General features: G+C 37.3%; 2 protein-coding genes across 2 annotated transcripts; both read left to right on the plus strand.

Annotated features, from left to right (window-relative positions):
• Window positions 1-3,260: 3,260 nt before the first annotated feature.
• On the plus strand, window positions 3,261-6,617 carry LOC114291109 (receptor-like protein EIX2). Its single transcript, XM_028235140.2, has one exon. The coding sequence runs from the start codon at window positions 3,261-3,263 to the stop codon at window positions 6,615-6,617; it is 3,357 nt and encodes a 1,118-aa protein (XP_028090941.2).
• Window positions 6,618-10,147: 3,530 nt separating this feature from the next.
• On the plus strand, window positions 10,148-10,963 carry LOC145807123 (uncharacterized). The gene has a single exon (XM_082905052.1). The coding sequence runs from the start codon at window positions 10,148-10,150 to the stop codon at window positions 10,961-10,963; it is 816 nt and encodes a 271-aa protein (XP_082761178.1).
• Window positions 10,964-13,093: the final 2,130 nt, after the last annotated feature.

The raw sequence follows: 13,093 nt of genomic DNA on the forward strand, positions 1-13,093 counted from the left end.
GTGGTGTTTGTTTTAGGCTTTCAAATTAAAATTTCACACATACTTTTGAAAACTCCTTTCCAAGCGAGAAAATTTGGCTAACCCGATCGTCCTCTCGGACGTCCCCCGATTTCAAATAAATTTGAATCTAATAACTTTTATAATTTTAAAAACTCAAAACTCCTTTCAAAACTCAATTCAAAACTCTTTTCAAAATTCATAACCAAACAAATTTTTCACACTCAAATCATAATTCTAAAACTCACAAACTCAAAATATAACTCTATTCTCAAATCATATTTAACTCTACCAAATGCTACCTTGATTTTTCCAATTTACTGAGATTTTTTGAAAGTAACATCAAAGACTCGGAAAGGTGCAAATGAAGGTCTTAATGACACTTGTTGGAGCACTGACATTCTTTCTTAGCCCCAAAAAATAAATTTTGAACTACAAAAAAAAAAAAAATGAATACTATACGGGTAGGGGTGTAACCCATGTTGGTCGTCGTAGGTTCCTGTCAAAATTCGAGCCTTGAGTGGGCTAAGTCGGTGGGCTTAAGCTTGGGCTCGGGCTTGGGCTTGGGTAGGGTTTGAACAATTTTTTAAAATTTTAATTTTTTTTTCCCAAAATGTTTATTTTTTTTTCACCAAAAATGACACTACGCCTCGAGCGGGTCGAGCTTTAAGTGGGTGTTAAGCAGGCTGATGGGCCAGTCCAAGTCTAGGCCTAGTGTCTCAAGCTGGATTCGGGCTCGGGCCTAATCGGGCCAAGCTCACCCCAGGCCTCGGGCCATTTTTACACTTCTATATACTGGGAGCAAATATTTTTCGCTGTATTACCTTGCTCATCCTTTCCTAGACATGTGGATTTACTATCCTCTCCCCGGTTTACACGTGTGTGTGTGACAATACTGCCAAACAGTATTAACAAAATAGCCAAACAGTATTGATGCGTACAGATGGTGGGTTCCCTTCTTTACTCTTCAATTGGGCCACGTAGCAATTTCCGCCGAGCTATCCACAATTCGGTGTGTGGCTGTCCACTCCAAGAGCAGCTTCTACCAACTGGCCTAGCTCCAAGATACCCAACCGGTCATCTTCAGCTAGGGATGGTCACAGGCCGGGTTTGCCATTCCTCGCCCCTACACCCGCCCCCGCCGACAAACTCCACCTCGGATCCGCCTACGCCCTCGTCTCACCTCCATTATGGGTGAAATTTTTCTACCCCACCCCCTCTCCTGCGGATACCCGATACTCGCGCATATCCAACCATATTTCAAATAGTCAAAAAAATTAAAAACTATTTAAATTTTTAGCACACTAAATAATTTTTTTTATTTTCAAATATATAAACAGTGAAACTTTTAAGATTATTATTTATTTATATTTAAACAAAATTATAGACTTTTAATATTATTTTTTTATATCTAATTATATTTTATATATATACATATATTATTTATTTATATATTATTAATTATATTGGGTCGGATTTAGATTGGGAGAAGCGATACCCGCCCCCGTTGCGAGTGACCAAAACATAATCTACCCCACCCCACATAAGTGTTGGGGTGAGTAAAATCTGCCTCATTCGGATAGGTATGGACGGCCCCCACAGATCAGATTTAAATGGCCATCCCTATCTTCAGCTTGGTCAAGCTAGTTGAACTTGCCCAAGCCAACCTTGCCTGGCCTTGAACCATGGTCAACTTCATAAAAATTGACTTACGAAAATTTTAAAGGTACGTCATTTTGAGAAAATAATACAAAAAATATTTTATTTACTTTTCGCTCAACCAAAAAACAAAAAATAAGTAAAATATACGTCAAAACGGAGTCTTAATTTTTCCAATTTAATGAAAGATTTTTTGAAAATGAATAACAGCAACAATAATATTTGGGACTCTCAAAATTTGTGACCCCCACAATCCCCAATTAATTTATGACCACTCATTATTTTTTATTATTATTATTTTTTCTTTCCTCTCTCTCACAAAATGTGTGGGAGAGTGGGGGTCTGGGGGTCACTATGACCACTGTAACATCAAAGACTCCGAAGGTGGAAATGAAGGTCTTTTCCACGAAGACCATCGCTTTCTTAATAATGACACTTGTTGGAGAACCAACGTTCTTTCTCAGCCCTAAAAAAGGTCTTGAACCACCAAAGAAAAATGAATATGGTAATTAATTTATTCGCATTAAAAATCATTCATCTCATGCTTATTCATGTTAAATGATGCAATCCAGTTTTTTGACTAGTCATTAAGCCAACCTTGGTTGCTTACAAAGTATTGGTAAAACAAAAAAGTCATACATTGAATTGAAACATGTAAAACAACATTACTTTGATCAAATTAGTTTACAGAAATAGTTAAATTTTTAAGTAATCTTATCTTCACAGTGGGGAAATATGCATATGATTTAACTGATATGGATTATAATCTTGTGTTAGTGATGTGGCAATGGTGGTTTTAATGAAATATTAGTGGCAGTGGTATTCTCTATCTCTCTCGTTCTCCTTCCTTAATTCTTTTCTTTATCACACGATGAGTCTTTTTGATTATGCGTTATGGAGAGTAACTTTGAATTTGATTACGTGTTATGGAGAGTAACTTTGAAATCGAGTGACGAGATAATCTAGACAAAAAAAATCTGATCTTTTGGTGTTCTAAGACCAAAAATTCATTGTTACAGTGTGTTATTTGTCTCTTTTAATGGACTTAATTGCTAGTGATTAATTCTGGTATCAATTAATTATGATCGGTTAAATTAGAAGAGTGTGTGGTTCCCATTAACCCAAGAGTGCTGGCAGGGTCACACTATAGCTAGAAACTGACTAAACAAGAGTTTATTGGGCTGAAATTAAATAGAATGGAATAGTCATTTTGTAGTCTCCTTATGTGATGATCATTCTTTTTTAATGGTGAATGTTAATTTCATTTTTAATATATTTTTTAGTAAAACCAAATATGAAAATAACATCATGATGAAATGATAATTTTATTTCACTTAATTAACCAAACACTAATTTAAGGTAGTTGAAGCCTATTAGATGCCTGAGAAGCAAGCCAAAGTCCATTAAAATATCTGATTTGATCCTGGTGCAAGTTCCACAAAGTGGTTCCCACTTCACTAAGTCAAGTTTGAATTTTCCATACAACTTACCCAATCAATCAAAATTTCCACAAGAGAAGGGGGGAAAAAATCTAGCAACACTGTGTGGTATTGGACACTATAAATTGCACACAGATTGAGTTTTTGTTATTGGGTTGCATAATGATGGATAGATACATGAGAGTTATAGCATTTCTAGTTCTTGTGATTCTCACCATAGCAACCATTAATCGTAGCTCTTGCAATGGTGATGTGGTTTGCATTAATAGTGAGAAACAAGCTCTTCTAAGCTTCAAGCAAGAGCTCGAAGACCCTTCAAACAGGCTCTCCTCTTGGGATGTTGAAGATGATTGTTGCAAATGGGCAGGGGTGGTTTGTGACAAGTTAAATGGCCATGTAATTGAGCTCCACCTTCAAAATCCCAACTCTACAACTCCGGTGGTCGGCAAAGTTCATCAGAGCTCAGCCTTGGGTGGCAAAATAGGTCCTTCTTTGGTCAATTTGACGCGCCTGAATCACCTCGATTTAAGTCAAAATGATTTTGTAGGAATTCATATCCCAAGGTTCATCGGAAGCTTGGCAAACCTACACTATCTTTCTTTATCCGGGGCAGGATTTGGAGGAACGATCCCCCACCAGCTCGGAAACCTGTCAAGTTTACGCTTTCTAAGTTTAAGTGGTGGTGGTTCATACCCTGGTGTCAAATTAAGTGTTGTCAACCTTCAATGGCTTTCTGGTCTTTCCCGTTTGGAGCGCCTTGACTTCAGTCAAGTGAACCTCAAGAAAGCATCCGGTGACTGGCTACAGGTGATTAACATGCTCCCTTCCTTGGTAGAGTTAAACTTGTCGTCCTGTGAACTTCATCGCATTCCTCGTCAACTTCATCAGGTCAATTTCTCATCACTCACTCTCCTAGATCTCTCTAGAAATGACTTCTCCTCCTTAATACCTAGGTGGATATCGAGTCTTAGTAGTCTTGTTTCGCTTCATCTTAGATCTTGTGGTTTTGGAGGTCTTTTTGGTGATGGTTTTCGCAACTTGACCTCTCTCAAAGTCCTTGATTTGTCTCAAAATCATCTTAATTCTTCATTACCCAGTTGGTTATTTACTTTGAATGGTTTACTTTCTCTCAACTTAAACTCCAATAGCTTCCAGGGCCCAATTCCAAACGGGCCTTGGAACTTGACTTCTTTGAGATCCTTTGATGTTTCTCAAAATGAACTCAATTCTTCATTACCCAATGCGTTGTTTAGCTTAAATGGCCTACTTTCTCTTGACCTACATCAAAATGGATTTGAAGGTCCACTTCCCAGTTCCCTCTGGAACATGACCAGTCTTCGAGATCTTGATTTGTCCGAGAATAATTTCAATTCCACCATACCAGTCAGTCTGTACAGTTGCAGCCATTTAGAATCACTCAACCTTGGCCACAACCAATTCCAGGGTGCAATCTCAAGCAACGTTGGAAACCTGACCTCTGTCACCATCCTCGACCTCTCATACAATAAACTTGAAGGGAGAATATCCGTGTCTATGGGAAATCTTTGTAACTTGAGAGTTATAAATCTCTCGAGTAACAAACTCGCGGTACAAGTGTCAGACGTGTTGAAGAGCTTGTCCGGATGCATTTTAGAATCTCTAGAAACATTAGAACTATGGGAAAATCAACTTTTCGGTCATTTCACTGAGCAATTCGGACGATTTAAAAATCTACGCGAACTTTATTTTCAAAACAATTTAATTTCGGGTCCGATTCCAGTGAGTGTAGGAAGACTGTCATCCTTGGCAGTGTTAGATTTAAGCTATAATAAGTTGAATGGAACTCTTCCAAAAAGTCTTGGACACCTTTCAAAGTTGGGAATACTTTATATCTCTTATAATATGCTGGAAGGGGCTGTGTCTGAAGATCACTTTGCCAATCTGACATCTCTGGTGGAATTATCAGCATCCGGAAACCAATTAAGTTTCAATGTGAATCCAAACTGGATTCCCCCTTTCCAACTCGAATTGGTATATTTGCGATCTTGGCAGTTGGGACCGCAGTTTCCCCTTTGGCTGCAATCACAGAAGCATATTTTGCAATTGGACATGTCCTGCACTGGGATATCTGTTGCCGTTCCTACTTGGTTTTGGAATGTGTCTTCCTCCACCACTTATGTAAACCTCTCTCACAACCAAATCCATGGTGAGGTTCTGAAAATCCCACACGTTCATTTCGCGGATGATTTTTACGTTCCCTCATTGTTTTACTTGGGTTCCAACAACTTTAGCGGTCCATTGCCCCGTCTCTCACAGGATGTGACCGAGTTAGACCTTTCCAACAATGCATTTTCGGGAGGTTTGTCCGATTTCCTATGTGATTCAGAGGATGGACCTTACCAATTGGAACTTCTTCATCTAGGAGGAAATCTTTTGTCGGGACAAATTCCTGATTGTTGGACAAACTGGACTTCATTGCTCGCCTTGAATCTGGAAAACAATTATCTGAGTGGGAAGATTCCGAGCTCCATGGGGCTTATACCGTACTTGCATTCATTGCACTTGCGCAATAATAGTCTCTCTGGTTTGCTGCCTTCGTCTCTACAAAATTGGATCGCCTTATTGGCACTTGACCTCGCCGAGAACAAGTTTATTGGAAACATACCGACATGGATAGGGAAAGGCATTCCAAATTTACAGATTCTTAGCCTTCGCTCGAATTATTTTCATGGAAAAGTTTCTCCTGAATTGTGTCGCCTTGCCTCTCTTCAAATCCTAGATCTTGCAGACAACAATTTATCTGGAAGCATTCCGAGTTGTATCAGCAATTTCACAGCATTGGTCTCTGAAAAAACTTCAGCTGAAAGGAATTCCTATTCTTTTCACTATGGAGTATTCTTAGAGAATGCATATGTGGTGACGAAAGGCAGCGAGTTTGATTATGATACCATTGTTAAACTGGTCACTAGCATGGACCTTTCGTGTAACAATTTTTCAGGAGAGATTCCACAAGAACTAACAGGTTTGTTGGGGCTGCGATCATTAAATTTGTCGAACAATCATTTGAGTGGAATGATCCCACCAAAGATTGGAGAAATGGGATTGTTGGAGTCGTTGGATTTCTCCAGAAATCAACTTTCAGGAGAAATCCCTCCGAGCATGTCAGATTTGACGTTTTTGAGTTACTTGAATTTGTCTTACAATAACTTGTCAGGGAGGATTCCATCAAGCACGCAGCTCCAGAGCTTTGATGCTTCTAGCTTTATCGGAAACAAACTTTGTGGACCTCCGCTCACAAAGAATTGCAGTGTCGATGGTGTAGCACCTAACCCCGGAAACAATGGTGATGATGGAGGAGCTAAATCTGAAGTGTATTTGTTTTATTTGTGCGTAGCTTGCGGATTTGCCATGGGTTTTTGGGTTGTCATTGGTCCTTTGTTGTTCAGAAGATCATGGAGAATTGCCTATTTTCGATTTCTAGATGACATGTGGGATAGGTTTTATGTTTTGTTACGAGTCAATTTTAATAAATTTCAAAAGTAATGTAAAGATGTTGTGCTTATGCATTTTTTTTTAGTGGATAGGATTCGAATCCTAGCGTCTGTTGGGGCCAAAAACAAGAGTTGTGATTTGGCCCTCTTTAGTTATAAATAAATAGTTATAACAGGCATCTTTTAAGGAGTGCAGTGTAGCTCATCATCGTTAAAGTTTTTGTGGTTTTTTTCAATTATGAACAAGGTTCTGAAAAGCGGTTGCGACTGCCGTAACAGTGGTGGTGGCGCGGTTGCGGTTTTGGAGTATAAAGGTCGTAGCGTAACGGTTACGATAACTAGAACCGTGATTTTTTTTTTTTTGCATAATTTGAAAAAAAAACTTACCGATACGCATATTTTTTTTTTTCCATAATCATATTTATTGGGTTTTAAAATAAATATTAATCAATTTCTGTAAATTTTTAAGTATGATCATATATATTTTATATTTTTAAATCACCATAAACTGAATTTTTTACATTTTATTTTAATAATTAAAAATTTTATATGTCATAAATCCATATTACCTTGTGGCAAAAAAAAAAAAAAAATTATTGGACTTAGAGGTATAGAATTATTATTATTTTTTAATTATTATACTTGTGGAAGCATATGCAAATTTTAACTTGAATATTTTTTAAAAAATAAATTATACATGCTGAGGTAATCATATAAAAATTAAAAAATAAATTATAAAGAATTTTTTTTTTTGGAATTGGATCACTTAAATATTCATTCTCATTTTGGACAACCTATAAATAAAAATAAAATAAAATAATAAAAAAAAATTGACATGTATAAAATATATATTAATATATAATTATAGGTATTATGTTTTCTAAATATTTTACAAAAAAATCAATCACTAACTATTATATATAAGATAAACAATGACAAAAGTAAGAGAATAAATAAGAGCCTAAATATATATATATATATATATATTTAATCAAGCCAAATAGATAATGATAACACTTATTATTATTATTATTATTTTCAAACAGTATATAGATCGACATATACAAACAAAATAGTTGAGTGATAGCAACTGAATAGAATAGTATAGGTCTTACAGTTTCAACAAATCAATAACATGTTTTTCATCCTCCCTCTTCTCTCTCTTTATCTCTTACTCCTCCATCTTCCCTCTTCATCTTTCTACTTTTCTATATTCCTCTTCCCTCATTTTCAGCTTTTTTCTTTCTGTTCTTTTTCAAAAGAAGTTGTTCGAAACTATTACGTAACGGTGCATAACAGGCCGTTATGGCTTTTACGAAACTGTTACGACCGCTATGACAGCTGTTAGGGTCGACAAACCTATGAATCTCAATCACACCGCAAAAGCGGCCGTAACGGGTGGTGGTAACTGTAAAATCCAAATTTTTATGTGTAGAATTATTTTTGGATAAAGTAGTAATTAAATTAATTTATATGGGTCATTTTAGTAACATCAAGGAATTAGTTATGAGGTGGTTTTTTTTTAATTTTTATTACTTAGATGGTTAAGTTTGTAATTTTGGGAGATTGGGTTATAGGCCCACTTGGGCTTTAGGTCTTGGAAACATAGAAGCACAAACAAATAGAGGTATTGATGTTGTGGCTGCTGCGGCAGATCTAGCAGTAGAGAAAAAAAAAATAATAAAAAAAAAAAGAGAAGAAAAAGAAGAAAAGAAAAGAAAAGAAAGAAGATTCATAGATTGGTGGTTTTGATCTAATCATCTCTTGGAGGTAAGATTTGTTTTTATGGTACTCCTAACTATTTCTTTAGACATAGTATCTTGTATGTTGGTTGGATGTATGTATTTTGGGGTTTTGGAATTTACTTGTAGACTATAGGATTAGATTATTACATTATAAAGAAAAGAATGATAGATGCATCATGGTGATCAATAATAATTGTTTATGTGGTATAATATTTTATTAGGTTTGTGAGATTGAGGTGGATCTTGGTAATTTGAGATTAGCTTGGGAAATATTATTTTAGCTGTTTGAGGTAAGTAACCCTCTATCACTGTTGGTTTATTTTTAATCCTATCGAATCGTTTAAAATCATAAATATTTATTCGTAGCTTTCCCGTTCTCTTAAAATAAAATATGGGTCAAGTATAAAACAACATCGAATATTATTATGAAAATTATTTGAATATTTGGTGAAACTATTCTGAAAATTATACTAAACGTTTATTCTGAAAGTATCGAATGTTTTATATAAAATTTGTGTATTGTGTGAATTTTGAACATCACTCTAGTCTGACTATGATTTGGACCCTAGCCAATGGGGGTTATTTATTGGCACAGAAACTAGTTTCTTTTGGGGCTTTACCACCGGCCTATGTGTGATTCTGGGCCTTGTCACGGGCTATGTGACCATAGTCAATAAGACTTGGGTTTTGTGAATCAAATCATTGAACCATCTGAATATCGAACCATCGATTTGAACAATGAATTACTTTGAATTATCTTGTTGGCTTTTCATTTAAAATGTATTGTACATTGTTTATTTTTAGCTATGAAACCATCTTACAAAATAATTGTTCATTTATTGAACTGTAGAAAAATTTATATTTATTGATTATCGATTTATTTATTTATTTTTAATACTTGATCCAGCTGGCAGTGATGGTTGGTTATTTACTAGGCTGTCTAGCTTACCCTTATTTTATTTTTTTCAGATTCTGAAGAGTAAAGCTGCGCGGGATTTTTTTACATATGGGAGTGCCGAGAGTAGGACTATGATTTAAGTACTTGGATTATTTGTTTTTTTAATGGATTTTATTAGTGAACTTGGTGGATAATTTCATATGATAAGAATAATCAATTTTTTTTTATGGATTTTAGTATTATGATAATTAAGGATATGATTGGAGTATTTTACATTGTTAGTTATGTGTTGGACTCTTAGCCTTGCATGCTCACTTAAATGAGTGTGCGGCGTTGTCACGGAGCTTGGGACGTGACAATTTAGTGGTATCAGAGCCAGGTTGTAATTTTAAAGGCTGGTATAAAATAGTGGTGAGATTGGGTAGATATAGGATTGGGAACGCTTATAATTTGATATAATGTTATTTTTATTTACTTGTTATAGGGACTTGAGAATAGAATAAGATGAGATTTTATTATTGATGCATTTAGGTTGCAATGGAACATGAGGAGACATTGGCAAATATGGCTAGGAATACACGCTAGGGTCAAACGAATCGACGGACTGGTAATAGCAATCGGCGAGGGAATGTGACTAATAATGGTAGTGGTTCTCAAGCAGTCGGAGGAAATCAGGGGCAAGAGTTGGGACACCAAGAACAAGCTGCAATCCCCAATCCAATTGAAATGGTTCAAGTGCTTCAAACATTGGCCGGGGTGGTGCAACAACAAACCACCATAGGGAATAACTTGACTAGACTTATGGAGCAACAACAGCGGATGTAGCTAGGTGTTGGGCCACAACCAAGGCCACGTTGTAACATTACCGAGTTTAAGAAGATAGCCTTGGCATTTGACGGAGCCACAGACCCTTTGGAGGCTGAAAAATGGTTGACAGAAATGGAGAAGTTGTTTCCCGTTTTTGAGTGTACGGATGATCAGAAGGTGACCTATGCTACGTTTATGCTACAAGGGATAGCTAATGATTGGTGGCAGATGGAGAAGCGTATCCACGAGCATGATGCCAACCCCTATACATGGGAAAGGTTTAAGAAGGCATTCAACGAGAAATACTTCCCTAGGAGTGTTCGTCTACAAAAACAGAGGGAATTTTTGAAGTTAGAGCAAGGGAATAAGACGGTTGCAGAATATGAAGCTGAGTTTACGAAGTTGTCTAAATTTGCATCAGCATTTGAAGCAGATGAGGATAGCAGAGCACGAAAGTTTGAAGGTGGACTAAGAACGAACATTATGCAACAAGTGGTCCCTTTCGAGTTACATACTTTTGGAGCAGTGTTGAATAAGGCTTTGCTAGTTGAGAGTGGCCTTACCAGAGCCCAAGAAGAGAAAGAAGAGAATTATAAGAAGAGGCCTAGTTCTTCCAACGTCCAAACTAACAATTCGAAGGGCAATGCTAAGAGACAAAACACTTCTTCGGTTGGGAGTTGGGGAAGTCGAACTATGGGTAGTAGTGTTGATAAGAAGAATGATCGGGTACAATGCACTAGGTGTAATGGATTCCATCGGGATAGTGAGTGTTGTTGGAATACTGGGGCTTGTTTCTCTTGCGGGCAACAGGGGCACAGGATAGCTGATTGCCCTAATCGGAAGGGGCATGAGATTGAACAGAAAGCATGGACAAATAAAGGAGCATCAACAGACAAAAGGTCTTCAGGAAGTCAAAAGAAAAATGGAGGTCATAAGCCAAAGACTTAGGGTCGAGTGTACGCACTCACGCAACAAGATGTTCAGACTTCCAACACGGTGGTGTCAGGTACTGTTTTAGTGTCTTCTGTTTATGCACATGTGTTATTTGATTCTGGCGCTACAAATTCATTTGTGTCTATGGGATTTGTTAAGAAACATGGGTGGAAATGTGTCTCTAGAGAGATCGACTTATGTGTTGAAACCCCGATAGGAGGGGTTATGGTTGCTGACTTAATTTGCAAATCTCGTGTGGTTAGTATAGATGACAGGAAATTGCTTGTAGACTTAACTATTTTAGATATGCGGGACTTTGACATAATTCTTGGAATGGATTGGTTGGCAACCAATTATGCTTCTGTTGATTGTCGAGGCAAAAGGGTAGTATTTCAGATTCTTAATCAACCAGAATTTTGCTTTGTGGGTAGTGGAGTTAACACTCCTCTTCTGGTAATCTCAGCTTTGCAAGCTAGACGGTTGTTAAGGAATGGTTACGAGGGCTATTTAGCTTCTGTGAGAGATACCCGTGAGACTGAATTGAAGTTAGAGGATATTCTAGTTGTGAAGGAATTTCCCGATGTTTTTCCTGAAGAGTTACCGGGGTTGCCACTAGATAGAGAGATTGAGTTTGCCATTGAATTGATACCTGGCACGGGTCCTATCTCCAAGGCTCCGTATCGGATGGCCCCAGCAGAGTTGAAAGAGTTGAAGGAACAGTTACAAGAGTTACTAGATAAGGGCTTTATTAGGCCTAGTGTTTCTCCTTGGGGTGCGCCCGTTTTATTTGTGAAAAAGAAGGATGGTAGTTTTCGCCTTTGCATTGATTATCGAGAGTTGAACAAGGTGACAATCCGAAATAAATATCCTTTGCCTAGGATAGATGACCTATTTGATCAGTTTCAAGGAGCACAAGTCTTTTCTAAGATTGACCTTCGTTCTGGCTATCACCAGTTGAAGGTTAAGGCGGAAGATATACCTAAGATAGCCTTCCGAACTAGGTATGGGCATTATGAATTTTTAGTGATGCCGTTTGGGTTGACCAATGCGCCTACAGCTTTTATGGATTTAATGAACAGAGTATTTAAACCCTTCTTAGATCAGTTTGTGGTAGTTTTTATTGATGACATTCTTGTGTACTCAAAGAGTAAAGAGCAGCACGAAGAACATCTGAGAATAGTGTTGCAGCTATTAAGGGAGAAGAAATTATTTGCTAAATTAAAGAAGTGTGAATTTTGGCTGGAGAGTGTATCATTTTTGGGTCATGTGATATCTAAAGATGGGGTGTCTGTTGACCCCAAGAAAGTGGAGGCGGTGGTGGAGTGGAATCGGCCTACTAGTGTCACTGAAATTCGTAGCTTCTTGGGTTTAGCAGGATATTATAGAAGGTTCGTTGAGGGATTTTCCCGAATTTCTATGCCTTTAACTCGTTTAACACAAAAAGGGGTTAAATTTGAGTGGTCTGATGATTGTGAGAAGAGTTTCCAAGATCTAAAGAGTTGATTGGTGTGTGCTCCAGTACTTATAGTTCCGTCCGGAGATGAAGGTTTTACCATCTATAGTGATGCATCGAAGATGGGCTTGGGTTTTGTCCTGATGCAAAATGATAAGGTAGTGGCATACGCGTCTAGGCAGTTGAAGCCATATGAGCAGAATTATCCTACGCATGATTTGGAGTTGGCTGCCGTGGTGTTTGCATTGAAAATCTGGAGGCACTACCTGTATGGGGTGAAATGTGAGATATTCACTGATTATAAAAGTTTGAAGTATATTTTCACTCAAAAAGAACTGAATATGAGGCAAAGGAGATGGTTGGAGCTATTAAAGGACTATGAGTTGACTATCAATTATCATCTAGGAAAAGCTAATGCAGTGGCGGATGCCTTGAGTAGAAAGACCCCGAGTAATTTGGCTACCTTGATCATTGACCAAAAGAATATCTTGGAGGACTTACAGAGGTTGAATATTGAGATTAGATGGCACAACCATGGAGTGCAGTTGGCAAACCTTAGGGTTCAATCCACATTGATTGATAGAATTAAAGATGCTCAAGGAAGAGACCCTCAGTTGCAAAAACTTAAGGCTGAAATGGAAATAGGGCTACAGATGGAATTTTGTATGCATAAAGATAGAACCTTGAGATTT

The sequence above is a fragment of the Camellia sinensis genome, chromosome 14 (genome assembly GCF_055761805.1).
Source record: "Camellia sinensis isolate YWXY chromosome 14, ASM5576180v1, whole genome shotgun sequence".
Classification (NCBI taxonomy): Eukaryota; Viridiplantae; Streptophyta; class Magnoliopsida; order Ericales; family Theaceae; genus Camellia; species Camellia sinensis.